The 21,513-nt window shown below is 37.4% G+C and overlaps 1 protein-coding gene across 1 annotated transcript; it reads left to right on the top strand.

Annotated features, from left to right (window-relative positions):
* Positions 1 to 1,881: 1,881 nt before the first annotated feature.
* On the top strand, positions 1,882 to 2,373 carry LOC147637972 (uncharacterized). Its single transcript, XM_086796810.1, has one exon. The coding sequence runs from the start codon at positions 1,882 to 1,884 to the stop codon at positions 2,326 to 2,328; it is 447 nt and encodes a 148-aa protein (XP_086652936.1). The 3' UTR covers positions 2,329 to 2,373.
* The last annotated feature ends 19,140 nt before the right edge of the window (positions 2,374 to 21,513 follow it).

Genomic DNA, 21,513 nt, shown 5'->3' with positions numbered 1-21,513 from the left:
AAAAATCCTCCACACATATGAAATAGGCACCTCCTTCATGAGGGGGAATCCCCACTCTGCGGTGTCGAAAATTCATTTTTTTAGTATTTCCTTTGGTCCTTAGTCCACTCTTCATCTTATGTGAGTATCTACTCATTTTTATGTGAGTAGATACTCATTTTTGGGTGGATTTTCTTTATTTCTTCAATTTATCTCCTCCCTACATTTGGATTTATCTCATTGTCCCCTTAGAACCTTAATCTAAAATTTTCAAAAAATTTGGACCCTTAGGCTAAGGTCTTTTTAGCAGATTACAATTTATTTCTAATGCAGCTTAGGAAATTCTTTTTAAACTTCTGTTTTGGGGGAATTTATTTTAATAAGAAAGGATATTTTTCCATCCAAAGATATCTAAAAACTGAGTTATCTCTCTCTAGAACATTTTCTCTCTCTAGGCCAAAACAGTTAGAAATAAGATCTTTTATTATTCTGAAAAGGGGATTGATTACAGGGGAAGATACTGGACATCTTGAGGGGCTGGGGAGGAATCTTACAAAATCAGTGATCACTCGCTTTGGATGCCCTCTTGAGATTGTGAGTGAAATGGCACACACTTTGTTAACCAAGTGATACAATTCTTGTTACAAGAATTCCTAGTCACCCACAGAAATCTTCCTCTTATTATCCCCAAGCCAATGGCCAAGTCAAGAACCCAAATAAAGTCCTTTGTGCCATCCTGACCAAAATAGTTGAGGCCAGCTTGCAATGATTGGGAAGAGAAATTACCCGCACTTTGGGCATATTGCACATCCTACAAGGTAGCCACAAATGCAACACCCTTCAGTTAAACCTATGGTACTAAAGTGGTCATGGCTATGGAGTTCTTGGTACCTAGTTTGAGAATTGTAGTAGAGGAAAAACTCACAAGAAATGTCCTTGGTGGGGTTGTGGCCTATTCGAGCTAGAAAAGCTCAACAAAACATGCCTCCTTGGTGTAATATAGCATGATTGTAGACCAACTCAAGCATAAATAGTGGTTTAACGACCAACTCAAAGATAAACAAATGAATGAGGGCAACATGGTCTTTCTCTATAGCACAAAAAACCACAAAAAGAGACTCAAATTCATAGGCTTAGGAACTTTCCTAGTCACTGAGATAACCCCGCAAGGTGCAGTGCGCATAGAAATGCTCAACGGCGTCGAGATGACGGGATACTTCAATGGTAGAAAACTGAAATGCTACTATGGCCTACTCACTGAAACCACACTAAGGGCCATCCATACCAAAAAACAATGAAGAAAATAACATGGAGACATGAAACAAACAGCCCAACGGGAAGCCAAAGGGTGGCAAGCAAAACTCTGGGGCAAAAACATTATGGTCAACATGGCCCAAGTAGTAGACCTTGAAGAAGAAGATTGGGAAGTGAAACCCACTCAATTGTGGTTAGGAATGACCACCCCGACAAGTTTCACCCAAAAATTGGCTCTTGTCGATATAGGAGCTAATCACAACTTAATGTCCTATGACACATGGCTCTCCCTTGGGAGGCCCTCATTAAAAACTGTTGGGTATTGTGCAATCTATACATGCATGTAAATGAGTCCTAATTTAGTTGTAGAGTGGGGCTCAAGTTAGGGTTTCCTAATTTTAGGAAAAGCAAGGGTTTCATGCCTATATATATGTAATTATTTCATTAATAGAAATAGACTCTAATGTTCTTTCATCTCATCATGTCTATTAGAGAGAGGGTCTCCATCTCCATCGTTTAACAGTGGTATCAGAGCAGAATTGATCGATCTGCCATAGGAGAGCAGCCCGCAGAGATCCTTCACGTTTTGAGCCAGTAGAGCTTCATGTGGGAGGCGAAGGGCAGAGTTTTGAAGGGCACAGAATAGCTATGGCGATCAGTTCGCGGCGGCTGGTTTTCAATCTGCCGTGTAGGGTCATTGTGCTCTCTGCTCCTACACTTCTCCGGCGCCTTGCATGTAGGGCCAGTGCGCCCATCTCCATATCTTCATCTTTTACCTTCTACCACGCTCACAGCAGCATCTCAGTCCGTCGCGCACTGCCCAGCACCCCCTTCTCCTCTCCCTTGCGTTTGCCATCCAACGTCAATGACGAGGGCGTGGTTCAAGACATGGAGGGTTTTCTCAACGACCTCTCGCTTGAATACGAGAGTGTTTGGGACACCAAACCTGCCTGGTGCCAGCCATGGACAATTGTGCTCGCTGGTTGCATCGTCGTTTTGCTGTCCTGGCTAACTCTACATTCAGTGGTAGCCACTGCCCTTGTAACATCAGCCATCGGTGCATGGTGGTACATTTTCTTGTACTCTTATTTGTAGGCCTATGCTGAAATGATTGCTCAAAGAAGGAAAAGGATCACCGAGGAAAACAAAGGACGGTCATCAGACCCGGCCAAGGGCAAAGCAAAACTCATTTTGGAGCTGCTGATGTCAGAAATATCAAATTTTGCACACAAAATTTTCTATAATTGTTTAACAACTTCATAGAGACGTTTTTCTTCTCAGAAGGTGTTGCTGCTACGTTTTCATGAAGTGAAGAATCAAAGTTTCATGTTGCAGTTTTGTTACAACATGATTGTCAAGCAAGATGCATGCGGAGTTATAGAAGGCGTAAGATGCATGTAAGATTCTCCTCTAGCCTTCGAGGTATACAGGAGTAAGAATATCCCTTTTTGATCTTATAATTATTCCCTCTCTAAAATAAAAGAAAGATTCTGTTTAAAAAGGAAGACCCTTTCCCTAGAATACTTCTCAGGAGTCACGCCTATTTTAAGGATTCAGAACAATGAGTTCAAAAGTGAAAATCGGTGTTTTGGATACCAAGGTTTTGGTTTTCATTCGAGTACGGCCCAAAAGAAGTTCTTTATCTCTTGGGGAGTATAAGAAGTTATCCCCCAGATATTGTGAGCCTTATATCTGAATTCAATGAAAGTAGGTGACTTAGCCTACAAGCTTCTTTTACCTCCTCATCTCAAAGTTCATAATGTATTTCATGTAAGTCTTCTATAGAAATATGTGTCAAGCCCAAATCATGGAAAGACAGTAAAACTTCAGTGGCAAGATACCGTTGGCTTCTAGGTTACGCTAGCTCCTTCCTTTATATAAGTCATAACTTTTACTTGTCGCTCACAGTAATCTTACTTCCATCGATCTCCCTTCTTCTTAATCTCCTTCATGGCTTGGCAACAGGAATTAGTTTTATCCATGATGATTTCTCACCTTCAAGACGCAAGCGAGTCTGTGAAGAAGGATTTTATAGAACAGTATGAGCGCTCACTTTTTCCTCACTTGGGAACTTCTGTAGCTCAGACCAAATGACGGACCTATCAAGACATAACTAGGGTAACACCCTGGGGTCAACAGCACTTTCGTAACAATGTCCCCTTGGCCATGGTTATTGAAGCCTTGGGTTTGGGTCCCCGATACTACTGCGTCATGAGATCAAGACATCTTGGGTTTTCTGAGCGGGTCTTCTTACTGGCGTGTTTTCCTCCTCATCAGAAGATATGCCTTTACCCCGTTTTTGGCTTGCCTCTCAGAGGTCCTTTTGTTAGATCACCTCATACCACTGAGATAGGTGCGGCAATAACCAACAGAATTATTCCCATAGATGAGTTACCTTATACGTGCGTAGCTTGTGAGTGCTGCTTTTGTGATCATATGATGGACGGGCTTATGGAAGTGTAAAGAGTTCTTCTATCTTTGTTGTATATGTTCCAAGAATGAATAAAGTTTAAATCTTGTTCTTGTCTTGACCCTTACTCTCTTTGAGACTTTTTTATTTGGTGGTTAATCTTAATTAAAAAAAAAATTTCTCTCAGTCTCATGTTCGTGCATCTTGCGAAATTATCCCAAGTTTGCGAGATGAGGACATCTCGCGTTTTTCAAGTGGGAGAGAATGTAAGATTCCTCCCCAGCCTCTCAAAATTTCTAGCATCTTTCCCTGTAATCAATTCCCTCTTTAGAATTATAAGAGATCTCGTCTCTGCCTATTTTGACATAGAGAGAGAAAATATTCTAGAGAGAGAATATTCAGATTTTTAATATTTTTGGATAGAAAATTATCTCATCTTATTAAAATAAGTTTCCCTGAAACAAAAATTCAAAAAGAACTTTTCAATGTGCAATTGGAATTAATTGAAAATGGGTATAAAGGACCTTAGCCTAAGGGTCTAGATTTTCAGAAATTTTTGGATTATGGTCTAATTAAGGTTCCTATGGGCCAATAGCATCAATCCATGTGTAGGGAGGAGATAAATCCAATTTTGTAAAAGAAGATACCCAAAAATGAGTAAATGCTCACATAAGATGAAGAGTTGACTATGTACAAGGTTTATTAGTAAGAAACTATGAGTAATATAGAAATATGAGATATTTTGGGTATCCAAAAATGAATAAATGCTCACATAAGATGAAGAGTTAAAAATATACAAGGTTTATTAGTAAAAAACTATGAGCAATATTAAAAATATGAGATATTTTGGGTATCCAAAACAAGTAAATGCTCACATAAGATGAAGAGTTGAAAATGTACAAGGTTTATTAGTAAAAACCTATGATCAATATTAAAAATATGAGATATTTTGGGTATAATGATTCCATTTTGATACATATGTAAGGAAGGGGAGTCCATTAAAGGAGGTGCATATTTCACATGCTTGAATGAGTTTTAAACTCAAAAATAATGTGATATTTTTATCTCTCCTCTCTCTTGAATCAAACCAAATCAAAATGGAACCAAACCGAATCAAAAAGGAACCAAACTAGATCCAAATCTAGTCCAAATTCAACCAAACTGAATCTGGAAAATTCTAGAATTCAGTTAGCTTTGGTTAGAGCTTCCCTCTCCTATAAATAGAACATGAGTCCTTTGAAAAAAATAGAAGAATTTTACTATACTAGAGTTATGCTGAAATAATGCTAATTTCTACTATTCTCTAAAATTCTCTCTAAATTGAAGAAATTGGAGCTTCCCTCTTTCTTCAATCCCCATTGGTGGCTCCATCAATATACTTAGCCAATTGATTGGTTGGGGGCCTCTACCTTGAACAAAGAATCAAGCAATTTGTAAGGTAAATGGTGAATTTTGATCTTTTCTATAATTTCTCAATGCTTCGCTCTTCTCAACCCCTCTCAAGCTTGAGAAGGTTAATTGGAATGGTTTTTGAATGCTATTGAAGTTAATTGATGAATGGTAGTGAAGAATTACATAATTTGATGAATGCTATTGAAGTTAATTGATTAATGATAGTAAAGAATTACATAAATTTTCATTTATGCTTAATTCTAATGGTTTTTATGTAATTTCTCTCTCTCACTCAAGAAATGGTCATACTCATGACCCATTCTCAATCCAAATGAAGCTTTTCATAAAGCTTTTCCTTAATCCAAGATTAATCTATGCTGGAGGTCAAATTAATGGCTTTTTTCTATGCTTTTAGTTTATGTATTTCATGAATATTGATGATTCAACCCATTATTGGGTTAATGATCCAATTAGGGATCATTCTAGTCATTTCCTTAATGATAAGCTTTATCCTTCAAAATAAATTGAGATTTATCAGTCATAGTAGCGGAGCTATGGCAAAATTTTTATAAAAATTACACATAAAATAATTGTATTCAAAGCATGAAAAGAGAACTTCCTACCATATTCTAGGAATTATCATCCTAGATTAATTGAAAGAATTTTATTGTAATCATGGAGAAATTGACTTTTATGCTATGCATAATTGATGATTATTTTATTATAAAAGTGTTACTTTTATCATATTTGGATTTCATGCATAGAGGTATGCATAAAAGAATTCTTATTTTAATATAAAAGTGTTTCTTTTATCATAATTGGATTTCATGCATAGAGGTATGCATAAAAGTTGATTATTTTAATATAAAAGTGTCTCTTTTATCATATTTATATTTCATGCATAGAGGTATGCATAAAAGTTGATTATTTTAATATAAAAGCGTTTCTTTTATCATATTTGGATTTCATGCATAGAGGAATGCATAAAAATTGATTATTTTATTATAAAAGTGTTACTTTTATCATATTTGGATTTCATGCATAGAGGTATGCATAGAAATTGATTATTTTATTATAAAAGTGTGACTTTTATCATATTTGGATTTCATGCATAGAGGTATGCATAAAAGTTGATTATTTTATTATAAAAGTGTGACTTTTATCATATTTGAATTTCATGCATAGACGTATGCATAAAAGTTGATTATTTTATTGTAAAAGTGTTACTTTTATCATATTGGTTTTCATGCATAGAGGTATGCATAAAAGTTGATTATTTTATTGTAAAAGTGTTACTTTTATCATATTGGATTTCATGTATAGAGGTATGCATAAAAGATATTCTTTTTATACTAAAAGTGTGATTTTCATCATAAATGGATGTTATGCATAACTTAGATGCATAAGAGAAATTCTTTTATTCTAAAAGTGTAATTGCTACCAAATTGAATTTATGCATAAGAAGATGCATAAAAGATTGATTTTTAAATTCAAAGTGTCATTCTCATCTAAATTGAATTTATGCATAGGAAGATGCATAAAAGAATGGAATTTCAATTCAAAAGTGTTATTCTCATCCAAATTGAATTTATGCATAGGAAGATGCATAAAAGATGGATTTTTAATTCAAAAGTGTCAATTCTCATCTAAATTGAGTTTATGCATAGGAAGATGCATAAGAGATGGAATTTTAATTCAAAAGTGTCATTTTCATTTAAAATGAATTTATGCATAGGAAGATGCATAAAAGATTGATTTTTAAATGAGATGTGATAATATGTGATAAGATGCATATGAGAAGTGATAGGATGTGATAAGAGGTGTATGAGATGTGATAAGATGCATATGGAAAGTGATAGGATGTGATAAGAGGTGTATGAGATGTGAAAAGATGTGATAAGATGTGATAGGATATGATAAGAGGTGTATGAGATGTGATAGAATGTGTTAAGATGAGTTAGGATGTTTTAAGATATGTATGGAACGAGGTAGAGAGTGTATCTGATGGGATAAGATGTATATGGGATGTGTTAGGGCGAGAATGGATGTAGTATGGATGTATGGATGTAGATACAGATGTATGTATGTATGTGGATGTGGATGTATGAATGAGGATGTGAAAATGGATGTATGTATGTAGATGTGGATGTATGGATGTGAATGTGGATGTGGATGTATGGATGTAGATTCGGATGTAGATGTATGTATGTGAATGTGGATGTATGAATGAGGATGTGAAAATAGATGTATGCATGTAGATGCGTATGTATGAATGTGAAATTGGATGTATGTATAATGTGGATGTATGAATGAGGATGTGAAAATAGATGTATGCATGTAGATGCGTATGTATGAATGTGAAATTGGATGTAGGAGGTGGACGTATGAACATGGATATGTATGTAGAATAATGAATGTGAAATTGGATGTATGAGGTGGACGTATGAACATGGATATGTATGTAGAATAATGAATGTGAATGTGTATGTGAAATAATGTGTAGTCTATATGAGTGAATGGATGAGAATGAGTACACATTGAATGGAATAGAGAATAAGTAATGTGGACCGAGAGTGGATAATGTGGAAAGACGAGAGTTCGTTATAGAAACTGTATTTTGTGACTGTTTGTAAATGACTGTTTTATGTCAAGAATGCTGGGGAAGCATTTTGACCGTCTTGAGGATTAAGGTCATGAAGACCGAACTGATAAAGTTGCAACTGTTGACGGAGAGTCAATGGAGGACGTCTCGCGTAGCAAGGTCCGCCAAGGTCTTGACCAGCCTCGGTTCGATTTAAATGGTGAGCTTCCAATACGGTGGATTAGGGACCAAGGAAGCGGCCTATGAGTGAAGCGCTAGGTCACCTGCGAAGGATCCTAGAGGGTGCTGACCATACGGTGCTCGGGCTCTGGGTCGCCGAAGATACCCACACGTGCATCGAGGAAGATATTGGAACAAGGAGTAAGAGTTGTTTTCTGAAACCGGGCATGGATCTGGTTGATTGACCTTGCTGGTCCTCAACAGATGAGTCCATGGCTCTTTTATATGGATCTGTGGGTTGATCTTGCTGATCTTCCACAGAGATTCCATTCTGTTATATGAATATATTACCGGTTACTATGAGCGAGGAACTATGGAAAAGGCCCCTGAGTTGAACAGGTGGTGAGCGTTCTGGTTGCCAATGATGACATAAGTACACCGATGAATGAATGACGGGAAATAAGGATTCAACCAGAGACTTTGAGGATTGTCATCAGAGCGACATAATGGTTTCATTAAAGGATTGTTTGAAAGATAGTTGATGCTGAGAAAAAGGCAATTTCATATTGGGTGTGTAAGTGGTGTGACTAGTTTTATGTTTGCATGAACTTCCGGCGACTAGGGGGCCTGGGAACTCTTTTCCCTGCTGGTACCCGGGACAAAACCTAACCAAATTCCTAATTGGATCCCATCACTACAGTGGTTGGGAGGTTGGCTAACCCATGGGACTCGATGGGGTTAGGCTGGACTGATGGATCCGTAAATTGAGACTCAATTTCTGTTATTAGGATAGATGAAGTAAATCCTGGATAGTAATTGTTCTATGGATAGGAATCAACGGCTGTGCCTCTTGATGGGGAAAAAAGCGTTGATCCCAATGATCCAAGTGCAAGTTTCTTCCTTGATTGACCAAGTATCTTTAAAGGTGCAGTCGGATCAGTTTGATCAGTAATGGTCTTGACTACGTTAGAGTAAAAAGTTATCCTGGTGGAATCACCCGTGCTTTCCGGATAAAGGAAGTTTTTCCGGGTTCGATTTTTGAAAAACTGACGGATTAGTCTCTTGTCGAGGCCCAGTGTGGGACCCCTGGCCCGCGTAAGAAAGGCTACTTCCGCTGCTAGCACCTCGAATCCGTTGCGCGATGGAAACTGGGATCCTGCAGTTGGTATCAGAGAAAATTGGCTAATAAAGATCAACTGAGAAGCCAAATATGTCAAAAATTTATCAAGTAGCACAAAAAGGTTGTAATTGTGTGATATAATTCATACAATTGATATTCAAACTGAAAATTCGTAAATTAGTAATTGGGTCTTCAAATGGAAGTACCGCAATTGTATGGAACCCGGACTTGCTTGAGGCCTAGACATGATGGTATTGACCTTATAGTTCCAAGTACCATGACTATCCGTATATACCGAGGGTATAACTGCAGCTCTTTACCGACAGTATATACGAGTAAATCCAAGACCTGAAATTATAAGCATTAATGCTATCCAGATGATGATTTCGAATGTGGTTGATATGATTTTTTAATTCTGTTTGAGAACTGATGAGTTGATTTGGATTCTGATTGAAAAATAATGATCCCTGAAAATGGATTGAAATGTAATAAACTGAGCGAAACCACAATGTGGATGATTGGGACGAGTCCCTGTGATGATATTCATAACTAGAATGATGATAATGAATTCAACAAATCACTATGAGATTAGTGGATTGTGCTGTCAAATTGCTACTGTTAACACTTGACACGGTAGATCAAGTTAAGGGATGATAAATTGAGAACTTACTTAACTGAAATTCCCGTGGAGAAATGTTCAGAAGGAAATTTTTCGGTCTAATGGACCATTATCGTATGAATGATATGATCTAAATGAATTGTTATTTAATGATGAGTTCTATATAAGGAATATTTATCCCAGTATTTTGTTGGGTTGACCAGACTATAAGGAACCCCAGAATAAATTGGATCTTAAGAAAAAGAGTTGTCCTCTACTTTGCGAGATGAGGACATCTCGCACCTTTTTAAGTGGGGTAGAATGTAAGATTCCTCCCCCAACCTTCGAGGTATAGAGTAAGAACCTCCCTTTCTGATCTTATATTTTCCCGCTCTAAAATAAAAGAGGATTCTGTTTAAGAAAGAAGACCTTTCCCTAGAATACTTTCTCAGGAGCCCCACCTGTTTTAAGGATTCAGAACGATGAGCTCAGAAGTGAGAACCGGTATTTTGGATGCCAAGGTTTTGGTCATCAGTTAAAAGACTGCTCGACTCCTACCATGAAAAGGGCACAGGGAAGTCTAGAACCCAAATTCAGAGACCAATTCCTTCACACCAATCTTATCAGGGTCCGTCTCGGACAAGATTGCTTAACTTCATTAACCAGGTCCGAACCATTGATTAGGATCAAGATGACCAGTCAAATGCTTGGTGACATAGAGCAACAGATGCAGGCAATTCATAAAGATATAAACACTGCCCAAGATCGACAGAAACAATATATAAATAAGAAAAGGACAGTCAGAGAATTCAAAGAAGCAGATATGGTCTTCATTTGAGTACGGACCAAAAGAAGTTCTTTATCTCTTGGGGAGTATAAGTAGTTATCCCCCAGATATTGTGGACCAAAGAAAGTAAGTGACTTAGCCTACGAACTTCTTTTATCTCCTCATCTCAAAGTTCTTAATGCCTTCTATAGAAATATGTGCCAAACCCAAATCATGGAAAGACGGTAAAACTTTAGTGGCAAGATACCGTTGGCTTCTAGGTTACGCTAGCTCCTTCCTTTATATAAGTCGTAACTTTTACTTATCGTTCACAGTAATCTTACTTCCATCGATCTTCTTTCTTTCTTAATCTCCTTCATGGCTTGGCAACAAGAATTAGTTTTATTCATGATGATTTCTCACCTTCAAGATGCAAGCGAGTCTCTGAAGAAGGATTTTATAGAACTGTATGAGTGCTCACTTTTTCCTCACCTAGGAACTTCTGTAGCTCAGACCAAATGGCGGACCTATCAAGACATAACTAGGGTAACACCCTGGGGTCAGCAGCACTTTCGTAACAATGTCCGCTTGGCCATGGTTATTGAAGCTTTGGGTTTTGGTCCCCGATACTACTGCGTCATGAGATCAAGGCATCTTGGGTTTTCTGAGCGGGTCTTCTTACTGGCGTGTTTTCTTCCTCATCAGAAGATATGCCTTTACCTCGTTTTTGGCTTGCCTCTCAGAGGTCCTTTTGTTAGATCACCTCATACCACTGAGATAGGTGCGGCAATAACCAACAGAATTATTCCCATAGATGAGTTACCTTATACGTGCGCAGCTTGTGAGTGCTGCTTTTGTGATCATATGATGGACGGGCTTATGGAAGTGTAAAGAGTTCTTCTATCTTTGTTGTATATATTCTAAGAATGAATAAAGTTTAAATCTTGTTCTTGTCTTGACCCTTACTCTCTTTGAGACTTTTTATTTGGTGGTTAATCTTAATTAATTTTTCTCTAAGTCTCATATTCGTGCATCTTGTGAAATTACTCCCAGTTTGCGAGATGAGGACATCTCGCGTTTTTCAAGTGGGAGAGAATGTAAGATTTCTCCCCAGCCTCTCAAGATGTCCAGCATCTTCCCCTGTAATCAATCCCCCCTTCAGAAATATAAAAGATCTTGTCTCTGCCTATTTTGACATAGAAAGAGAAAATATTCTAGAGAGAGAATATTCAGATTTTGAATATTTTTAGATATAAAATTAATTCCCCTGAAACAGAAATTCAAAAAGAACTTTTCAATGTGCAATTGGAATTTATTGGAAATGGGTATAAAGGACCTTAGCTTAAGGATCTAGATTTTTAGAAATTTTTGGATTATGGTCCAATTAAGGTTCCTATGGGCCAATAGCATCAATCCATGTGTAGGGAGGAGATAAATCCAATTTGTAAAAGAAGATACCCAAAAATGAGTAAATGCTCACATAAGATGAAGAGTTGACTATGTACAAGGTTTATTAGTAAGAAACTATGAGTAATATCAAAAATATGAGATATTTTGGGTATCCAAAAATGAGTAAATGCTCACATAAGATGAAGAGTTGAAAATGTACAAGGTTTATTAGTAAAAAACTATGAGCAATATTAAAAATATGAGATATTTTGGGTATAATAATTCCATTTTGACACATATGTAAGGAAGGGGAGTCCATTAAAGGAGGTGCATATTTCACATGCTTGAATGAGTTTTAAACTCAAAAATAATGTGATATTTTTATCTCTCCTCTCTCTTGAATCAAACCAAATCAAAATGGAACCAAACCGAATAAAAAAGGAACCAAACTAGATCCAAATCTAGTCCAAATTCAACCAAACTGAATCTGGAAAATTCTAGAATTCAGTTAGCTTTGGTTAGAGCTTCCCTCTCCTATAAATAGAACATGAGTCCTTTGAAAAAAATAGAAGAATTTTACTATACTAGAGTTATGCTGAAATAATGCTAATTTCTACTATTCTCTAAAATTCTCTCTAAATTGAAGAAATTGGAGCTTCCCTCTTTCTTCAATCCCCATTGGTGGCTCCATCAACATACTTAACCAATTGATTGGTTGGGGGCCTCTACCGTGAACAAAGAATCAAGCAATTTGTAAGATAAATGGTGAATTTTGATCTTTTCTATAATTTCTCAATGCTTCTCTCTTCTCAACCCCTCTCAAGCTTGAGAAGGTTAATTGGAATGGTTTTTGAATGCTATTGAAGTTAATTGATGAATGGTAGTGAATAATTATATAATTTGATGAATGCTATTGAAGTTAATTGATTAATGATAGTAAAGAATTACATAAATTTTCATTTATGCTTAATTCTAATGGTTTTTATGTAATTTCTCTCTCTCACTCAAGAAATGGTCATACTCATGACCCATTCTCAATCCAAATGAAGCTTTTCATAAAGCTTTTCCTTAATCCAAGATTAATCTATGCTGGAGGTCAAATTAATGGCTTTTTTCTATGCTTTTAGTTTATGTATTTCATGAATATTGATGATTCAACCTATTATTGGGTTAATGATCCAATTAGGGATCATTCTAGTCATTTCCTTAATGATAAGCTTTATCCTTCAAAATAAATTGAGATTTATCAGTCATAGTAGTGGAGTTATGGCAAAATTTTTATAAAAATTACACATAAAATAATTTTATTCAAAGCATGAAAAGAGAACTTCCTACCATATTCTAGGAATTATCATCCTAGATTAATTGAAAGAATTTTATTGTAATCATGGAGAAATTAATTTTTATGCTATGCATAATTGATGATTATTTTATTGTAAAAGTGTTACTTTTATCATATTTGGATTTCATGCATAGAGGTATGCATAAAAGAATTCTTATTTTAATATAAAAGTGTTTCTTTTATCATAATTGGATTTCATGCATAGAGGTATGCATAAAAGTTGATTATTTTAATATAAAAGTGTTTCTTTTATCATATTTATATTTCATGCATAGAGGTATGCATAAAAGTTGATTATTTTAATATAAAAGCGTTTCTTTTATCATATTTGGATTTCATGCATAGAGGTATGCATAAAAATTGATTATTTTATTATAAAAGTGTTACTTTTATCATATTTGGATTTCATGCATAGAGGTATGCATAGAAATTGATTATTTTATTATAAAAGTGTGACTTTTATCATATTTGGATTTCATGCATAGAGGTATGCATAAAAGTTGATTATTTTATTATAAAAGTGTGACTTTTATCATATTTGAATTTCATGCATAGACGTATGCATAAAAGTTGATTATTTTATTGTAAAAGTGTTACTTTTATCATATTGGATTTCATGCATAGAGGTATGCATAAAAGTTGATTATTTTATTGTAAAAGTGTTACTTTTATCATATTGGATTTCATGTATAGAGGTATGCATAAAAGATATTCTTTTTATAGTAAAAGTGTGATTTTCATCATAAATGGATTTTATGCATAACTTAGATGCATAAGAGAAATTCTTTTATTCTAAAAGTGTAATTGCTACCAAATTGAATTTATGCATAAGAAGATGCATAAAAGATTGATTTTTAAATTCAAAGTGTCATTCTCATTTAAATTGAATTTATGCATAGGAAGATGCATAAAAGAATGGAATTTCAATTCAAAAGTGTTATTCTCATCCAAATTGAATTTATGCATAGAAAGATGCATAAAAGATGGATTTTTAATTCAAAAGTGTCAATTCTCATCTAAATTGAGTTTATTCATAGGAAGATGCATAAGAGATGGAATTTTAATTCAAAAGTGTCATTTTCATTTAAAATGAATTTATGCATAGGAAGATGCATAAAAGATTGATTTTTAAATGAGATGTGATAATATGTGATAAGATGCGTATGGGAAGTGATAGGATGTGATAAGAGGTGTATGAGATGTGATAAGATGCATATGGGAAGTGATAGGATGTGATAAGAGGTGTATGAGATGTGAAAAGATGTGATAAGATATGTATGAAATGTGATAGGATATGATAAGAGGTGTATGAGATGTGATAGAATGTGTTAAGATGAGTTAGGATAATTTAAGATGTGTATGGAACAAGGTAGAGAGTGTATCTGATGGGATAAGATATATATGGGATGTGTTAGGGCGAGAATGGATGTAGTATGGATGTATGGATGTAGATACAGATGTATGAATGTATGTGGATGTGGATGTATGAATGAGGATGTGAAAATGGATGTATGTATGTAGATGTGGATGTATGGATGTGAATGTGGATGTGGATGTATGGATGTAGATTCGAATGTAGATGTATGTATGTGAATGTGGATGTATGAATGAGGATGTGAAAATAGATGTATGCATGTAGATGCGTATGTATGAATGTGAAATTGGATGTATGAGGTGGATGTATGAACATGGATATGTATGTAGAATAATGAATGTGAATGTGTATGTGAAATAATGTGTAGTCTATATGAGTGAATGGATGAGAATGAGTACACATATAGAGAATAAGTAATGTGGTCCGAGAGTGGATAATGTGGAAAGACGAGAGTCCGTTATAGAAACTGTATTTTGTGACTGTTTGTAAATGACTGTTTTATGTCAAGAATGCTGGGGAAGCATTTTGACCGTCTTGAGGATTAAGGTCATGAAGATTGAACTGATAAAGTTGCAACTGTTGACGGAGAGTCAATGGAGGACGTCTCGCGTAGCAAGGTCCGCCAAGGTCTTGACCAGCCTCGGTCCGATTTAAATGGTGAGCTTCCGGTACGGTGGATTAGGGACCAAGGAAGCGGCCTATGAGTGAAGCGCTAGGTCACATGGGAAGGATCTTAGAGGGTGCTCACCATACAGTGCTCGGGCTCTGGGTCGCCGAAGATACCCACACGTGTGTCGAGGAAGATATTGGAACAAGGAGTAAGAGTTGTTTTCTGAAACCGGGCATGGATCTGGTTGATTGACCTTGCTGGTCCTCAACGGATGAGTCCATGGCTCTTTTATATGGATCTGTGGGTTGATCTTGCTGATCTTCCACGGAGATTCCATTCTGTTATATGAATATATTGCCGGTTACTATGAGCTAGGAACTATGGAAAAGACCCCTGAGTTGAACAGGTGGTGAGCGTTCTGGTTGCCAATGATGACATAAGTACACCGATGAATGAATGACGGGAAATAAGGATTCAACCAGAGACTTTGAGGATTGTCATCAGAGCGACATAATGGTTTCATTAAAGGATTGTTTGAAAGATAGTTGATGCTGAGAAAAAGGCAATTTCATATTGGGTGTGTAAGTGGTGTGACTAGTTTTATGTTTGCATGAACTTCCGGCGGCTAGGGGGCCTGGGAACTCTTTTCCCTGCTGGTACCCGGGACAAAACCTAACCAAATTCCTAATTGGATCCCATCACTACAGTGGTTGGGAGGTTGGCTAACCCATGGGACTCGATGGGGTTAGGCTGGACTGATGGATCCGTAAATCGAGACTCAATTTCTGTTATTACGATAGATGAAGTAAATCCCGGATAGTAATTGTTCTATGGATAGGAATCAACGGCTGTGCCTCTTGATGGGGAAAAAAGCGTTGATCCCAATGATCCAAGTGCAAGTTTCTTCCTTGATTGACCAAGTACCTTTAAAGGTGCAGTCGGATCAGTTTGATCAGTAATGGTCTTGACTATGTTAGAGTAAAACGTTATCCTGGTGGAATCGCCCGTGCTTTCCGGATAAAGGATGTTTTTTCGGGTATAGTTTTGGAAAAACCGACGGATTAGTCTCTTGTCCGGATATCCGTGGGACGAGGCCCCAAGTGTGGGACCCCTGGCCCGCGCAAGAAAGGCTACTTCCATCCCAAATCCGTTGCGCGATGGAAACAGGGATCCTACACCACTGATAGACCCAAATCTGCAAGTAGCTTCCTCAACCAAGCTACCTCACATGCTGCCATAGCAGCTCCTCTGTACTTGGCCTCTGTACTCGATAGAGCAACCGTAGGCTGCTTCTTGCTGCTCCAAGTCACAGCAGCACTCCCCAAAGAAAACATGAATCCATTAGTAGATCTCCTATCTGAGATACTACCAGCCCAATCAGCATCTGTGTACCCATGTACACATATCTCTGTCCCAGTCTCATAGAATAGTCCACAATGCAAAGTAGACCTCACATACCTCAGTATGCGTCTCACTGCATCCAAATGCGGTTTTCGTGGAACCTGCATAAACTGACTCACCAACCCAACAGCATAGCTCAAATCTGGTCTGGTGATCGTCATGTAGATCAAACTTCCTACTATGCGCCTATACATAGTAGGATCCTCCAAGATCTCTCTTGAATCTGCACTCAACTTGCCATTCTGATCCAATGGCATGGAAATAGGCTTACAGCCTGTCATACCATACTTGGACAACATGTCCAAGCCATACTGTCTCTGCAGTAATCCAATACCATGTGGTGACCTAATCACCTCAATGCCCAAAAAATATCTGAGCTCCCCCAGATCCTTCATCTCAAACTTCTGTCTAAGCAAGATCTTTACATCAAAGATCTCTGCATCATGGTCCCCCGTAATGATCAAGTCATCTACATAGATGACAACAAGCACAACCCCTCTATGACCATGTCTCACATACAGCGAGAAATCTGCATTGGCTACATGAAAGCCAATAGTGACAAGATATTCAAAAATCTTGTCAGACCATGCTCTTGGTGCTTGTTTTAAGCCATACAAGGCTTTCTTCAACCTGCAAACATGCTCGGGGTGACCCACATCAGGCTCATATCCAGGTGGCTGCAATATATACACCTCTTCTTGCAAATCCCCATGCAAGAATGCATTCTTTACATCCATCTGATGTAAAGACCATTAATTTGACGTAGCCACTGCTATCACAACTCTCACTGTTGCCATCTTGGCAACTAGGCTAAAAGTTTTCTCATAATCAATGCCATATGTCTGCGCATATCCTTTGGCTACCAATCTAGCCTTGTACCTGTTTATGCTTCCATTTTCATTTCCATATAGTGCATCCATCTCCTCATCCATAGCTTTCTCCCAAACACACATTTCCAACAGCCTCATCAATGCATGTGGGCTCAACCTGCACAACCTTTGCCATATATGCATAGTGATGTGCCACATAACCATCATAGGTAAATCTCTGCACAGGATTTTTCACTCTCCCTGATCTTCGCAGCTTTTCATTCATGGCTTCCATAGCCTTCTTTACACCAGGTGTTCTCATAGCTGGGATCCCAAGCTTCTCATCAAGGCTCATATCTGAGCCACTGGACTCTCCATCAACATGAGAATGCCCTACAAAAATGTCAGGCATACCAAGGGACTCAACCACTTTCTCTTTTCCTTTACATGATGTAGTAATCACATTTGCAGGGCTGGTATTATGACGCAGCCTGCCACTCCATGGTCTATCAACAGACCCACTAGATGAGGACTCTCCTGGTCCACTCAAAGACTGTGATTGCTGACCTGCATTCTGTGCAACCACACTTCTACTCACATCAGCCCCAACATCTTCTTTTTCAGCAGCATACCAGCTGCTCATCTCATCAAAGACAACATCCCTGCTTACCCTCAACTCACGTGTAGCAGGGTTATAACACTTGTATCCCTTTTGCTCAAGGGAATATCCAATAAACACACATTTTTCAGCTTTCGGATCCAGTTTAGTTCTCAGCTCATCTGGCACATGCACTATGCAATGCATCCAAAGACTTTCACATGAGACAAATCTGGTTTTCTGCCAGTAAACCTCTCCTCTGGAGTTACATCATGTATGGCTACAGTTGGAGTCCTGTTCATGATGTATACTGCTGTAGAAACAGCCTCAGCCCAATAGCTATGCGGCATATTCTTCTCTTCCATCAATGCTCGTGCAATCTCAGCAATGTGCCTGTTTTTTCGCTCAGCAACTCCATTTTGCTGCAGAGTGTATCTGCATGTAAACTGTCTCCGAATACCATTCTTCTTCAAAAATTCAGAGAACTCATTGGAGAAGTATTCTCCCCCTCCATCTGACCTTAGGCACTTTACATATTTTCCTGTTTGCTTTTCAACCAAAACTCTGAAATTCTGAAAGTGAGTGAACACCTCACTCTTCTCCTTCATAAAATATACCCACACTTTCCTTGTGTGGTCATCAATGAAAGTCACATAATACCTGCAGCCTCCCATAGATATGGTCTTCGTAGGGTCCCATACATCTGAATGCACAACATCTTATCTTCAACTTCTAACAAACAAAGAAAAGATTTATGTGGTTCATGTGACAATACATATAGCTACAATAAACTATTAACTGCTCTGAATTTGAAATATCCGTGGGCTTATCCATAAAGATGCCACATAGGACTTTGCTTTAGTTTGCAAACTGTGTCCTTTTTTATTGAATTTGCCATAAAACCAACAAAAAATGTAGCAGTAGCCTTCTTTATTATAGATTTGTTCCTCGTTCCCTTATCTCAATGCACGCTCTTTCCTTGACAAATCCACACCCGTACACCAACTTAAGTGTATGCCCATTCGTTCAAGTGAGAGAGGATGTAAGATTCCTCCTCAGCCTGAATAATGAAAAAGCTTTTACCTCAATCCCCTGTAAGGATTGTATGCTTTGTTTAAACTGCATGAAATAGATGTCTCAAAACTAGTCAACTTTGGCGGGGCATCGCCATCATGATTTGGTAAAGACAATGGACTTGCAGGATTCTTGAAGAAATCAAGCCCATGTCTTCTTTTAGATATGATGCTATATTTTTTCTTTTTTCATGTACTCATTTTGCTCAGTCAATAGCTCACGTTAGTTATCTAGAGAAGCAGCCAATGTTTTAGTTGTTAGATAAGAGCTGATTGGGCCTTCTGCATACCTATCTCATAATAAGCAAGCCTCACTAATCCTCTTTTAGATATGACGCCACATTTTTTTTTCATGTACTCATTTTTCTCAGTCATCAGCAACTCACGTTAGTTATATGGAAAAGCAGCCAATGTTTCAGTTAAATTATTTGCTCTTCTATTGGTTGTTAGATAAGAGTTGATTAGGTCTTCTTCATTATTTTTCAAAGCCGTTGATAAAGTGAGCCATTGATAAGCAAGTCATTGAGGTTATTTTCTTTTTTAAAGGCCGTGCATGATTAGGACTAATGTAGCAGTTTACTACAATCTCACTCAGTTATAGTGTAAGCTTCTTGATAAGTGTTTATAACACAGCTTGCTACCATTTAATGGCTGCTAGGAGGATAAAGTATGAGATTAGTGCAATGCAACCTGCCATTCATGGATTCTAAGCACTATTAGTGGGTTATTTGCAATGATGTCTTGGTTTGTTAGCTCAGTTTGTAGCATAAAGCATATCTTCTATCCAAGTAGGTTCACACGCAATCGAGAGAGAGAGAGAGAGAGAGAGAGAGAGAGAGAGAGAGAGAGAGAGAGAGAGAGCTAGCTAGCTGACATTGGTGTCATTAGGTCACTCTTGTGTGGATGGTGAATCTAATGGCTCCAAATAGAGCCTTGATGAAGAGCTTAGGATTCTATCAATTGTTACTCCTTGTGCAAAGAGAACTATGACTACTTTTAGCATACCTGGCAATGATTCAAGTACTTGTAGGTCTACTCGAGCTCGATACCATACAATCCATCATTATTATGCATGCATAATTAAGGCTTTCCGGGAGATAGAGACCACTTCTTTTGAGTAGGCACTTGGTAATCAAAAATGGGAAGATTTCATGGATGAGGAGATGGTAGTATAACATGCAAATTAGAAATGGAAAGATTCCATGGATTAGGAGATGGTAGTGTTGTATCCAAATGAGACATAGGAATTGGAAGGCAATTAGATATCACTACAAGAGATGGGGAGCATAGCCTTGTAGCATAGCTACGCGAAGAGGAGAGAGAGGGGACCTGGGTAGGTGCATAGGGTGTACACAATTTTAGTACGTAGCTATAGTTGCGTGCAGGTAATACGCGGCCATGGGCACGATTATAGTTGTGAGTATAGTCATGTACTGGGAAAAAAATCAAGACATTCCAAAGAGCTTAGAATATCCCAATATCACAAAAGAAGAAGCACAAAATGTGATCCCAATATCACAAAAAAAGAAGCACAAAATGTGATCCCAATATCACAAAAGAAGAAGCACCAAATGTAATGTGATACGAACAAATATGGTCTAAATCAACACTGGCAAATTGAGAAATTGATTAATGAGTCAGGGTGAGCTTGGCCCAAAATCTGTCGCATCTTCCATCAAATCCATACATGCTAATTAGTTAGAATCTCCAGATCCATATGTCCCATTACAAGATCAACAAAAAGATATATCCCACTAGCGATGGACTCAACATCATCATCGTCATGCTCGGATTCAATTCCTTCCTCATTATCTTGGATAGGGACACCTTCATCTTGATCTTGTACTTGACCTTTCGCATGTTCATTTCTACTGCCACTTTGTCCATGAGCTCTTCAATATCCCTATCTTAAAAAATACTATTTGAATAAGGAGAAACTTGTATGACATACCACCATTTCTTGTCATTTATATATGCGTGAAACATAACCTTGTAATAAATTAAACATGCATAAGGATGATATAATAAAAGCTTATGGTTAGAATTTACTCGTTCACAATTGTGAGGTAGCCCTCTTTGTTTGCCAAAATTTTATGGAGTCGATCGCCATGAATCCACTTGGATTTCTTTTTACGGTTGCTTGAGCGCCTCCACATACATCCTTGAACCACTTCACATCTAATATAAAAATTTGGAATGTCTTTAATCCAACCTTTAGGATGTTTTGAATCAGGTCACAATAATCAAGCATTTCTCCCCTTTCTTGCTCAAAGTTTTCCATAACCTCACAATCTTGGGTATTTCTCTTTGTATCTATACGTTGACTGTAGAAATCCTTTCTTCAGACCACATGACATTGTATACCTTATACTACCACCAACACTAAATGAAATATATTTATGATATTGAATAACCATATCATGAGATTATACTTGAATAAAAAAAGAGAAAGTAGAGACATACTTACATGAGGCTCGCATCCTCTTGTGTACTCCCACTCTTCTTTTGTCATCATCTCTCCATGTTCTTCAGTCTATTTCATTTCTCCTTTAAGCTAATCAATAATATTTTGGAAGCGATGCAAGATCCGAAGGAAATGGCAAGCCTCTTGAATGCATCCTAAATGCTTCCTCACC

The sequence above is a fragment of the Cibotium barometz genome, chromosome 5 (genome assembly GCF_041138505.1).
Source record: "Cibotium barometz isolate CiBa-2024 chromosome 5, ASM4113850v1, whole genome shotgun sequence".
Lineage (NCBI taxonomy): Eukaryota > Viridiplantae > Streptophyta > Polypodiopsida > Cyatheales > Cibotiaceae > Cibotium > Cibotium barometz.
Note: the sequence above shows the minus strand (reverse complement) of the source record. Positions and strands in the feature narration are given on the sequence as shown.

What these genes read in the sequence shown, in the direction of transcription:
- LOC147637972 (XM_086796810.1), top strand. Translation starts at nt 1,882, where the DNA reads ATGGCGATCAGTTCGCGGCGGCTGGTTTTCAATCTGCCGTGTAGGGTC.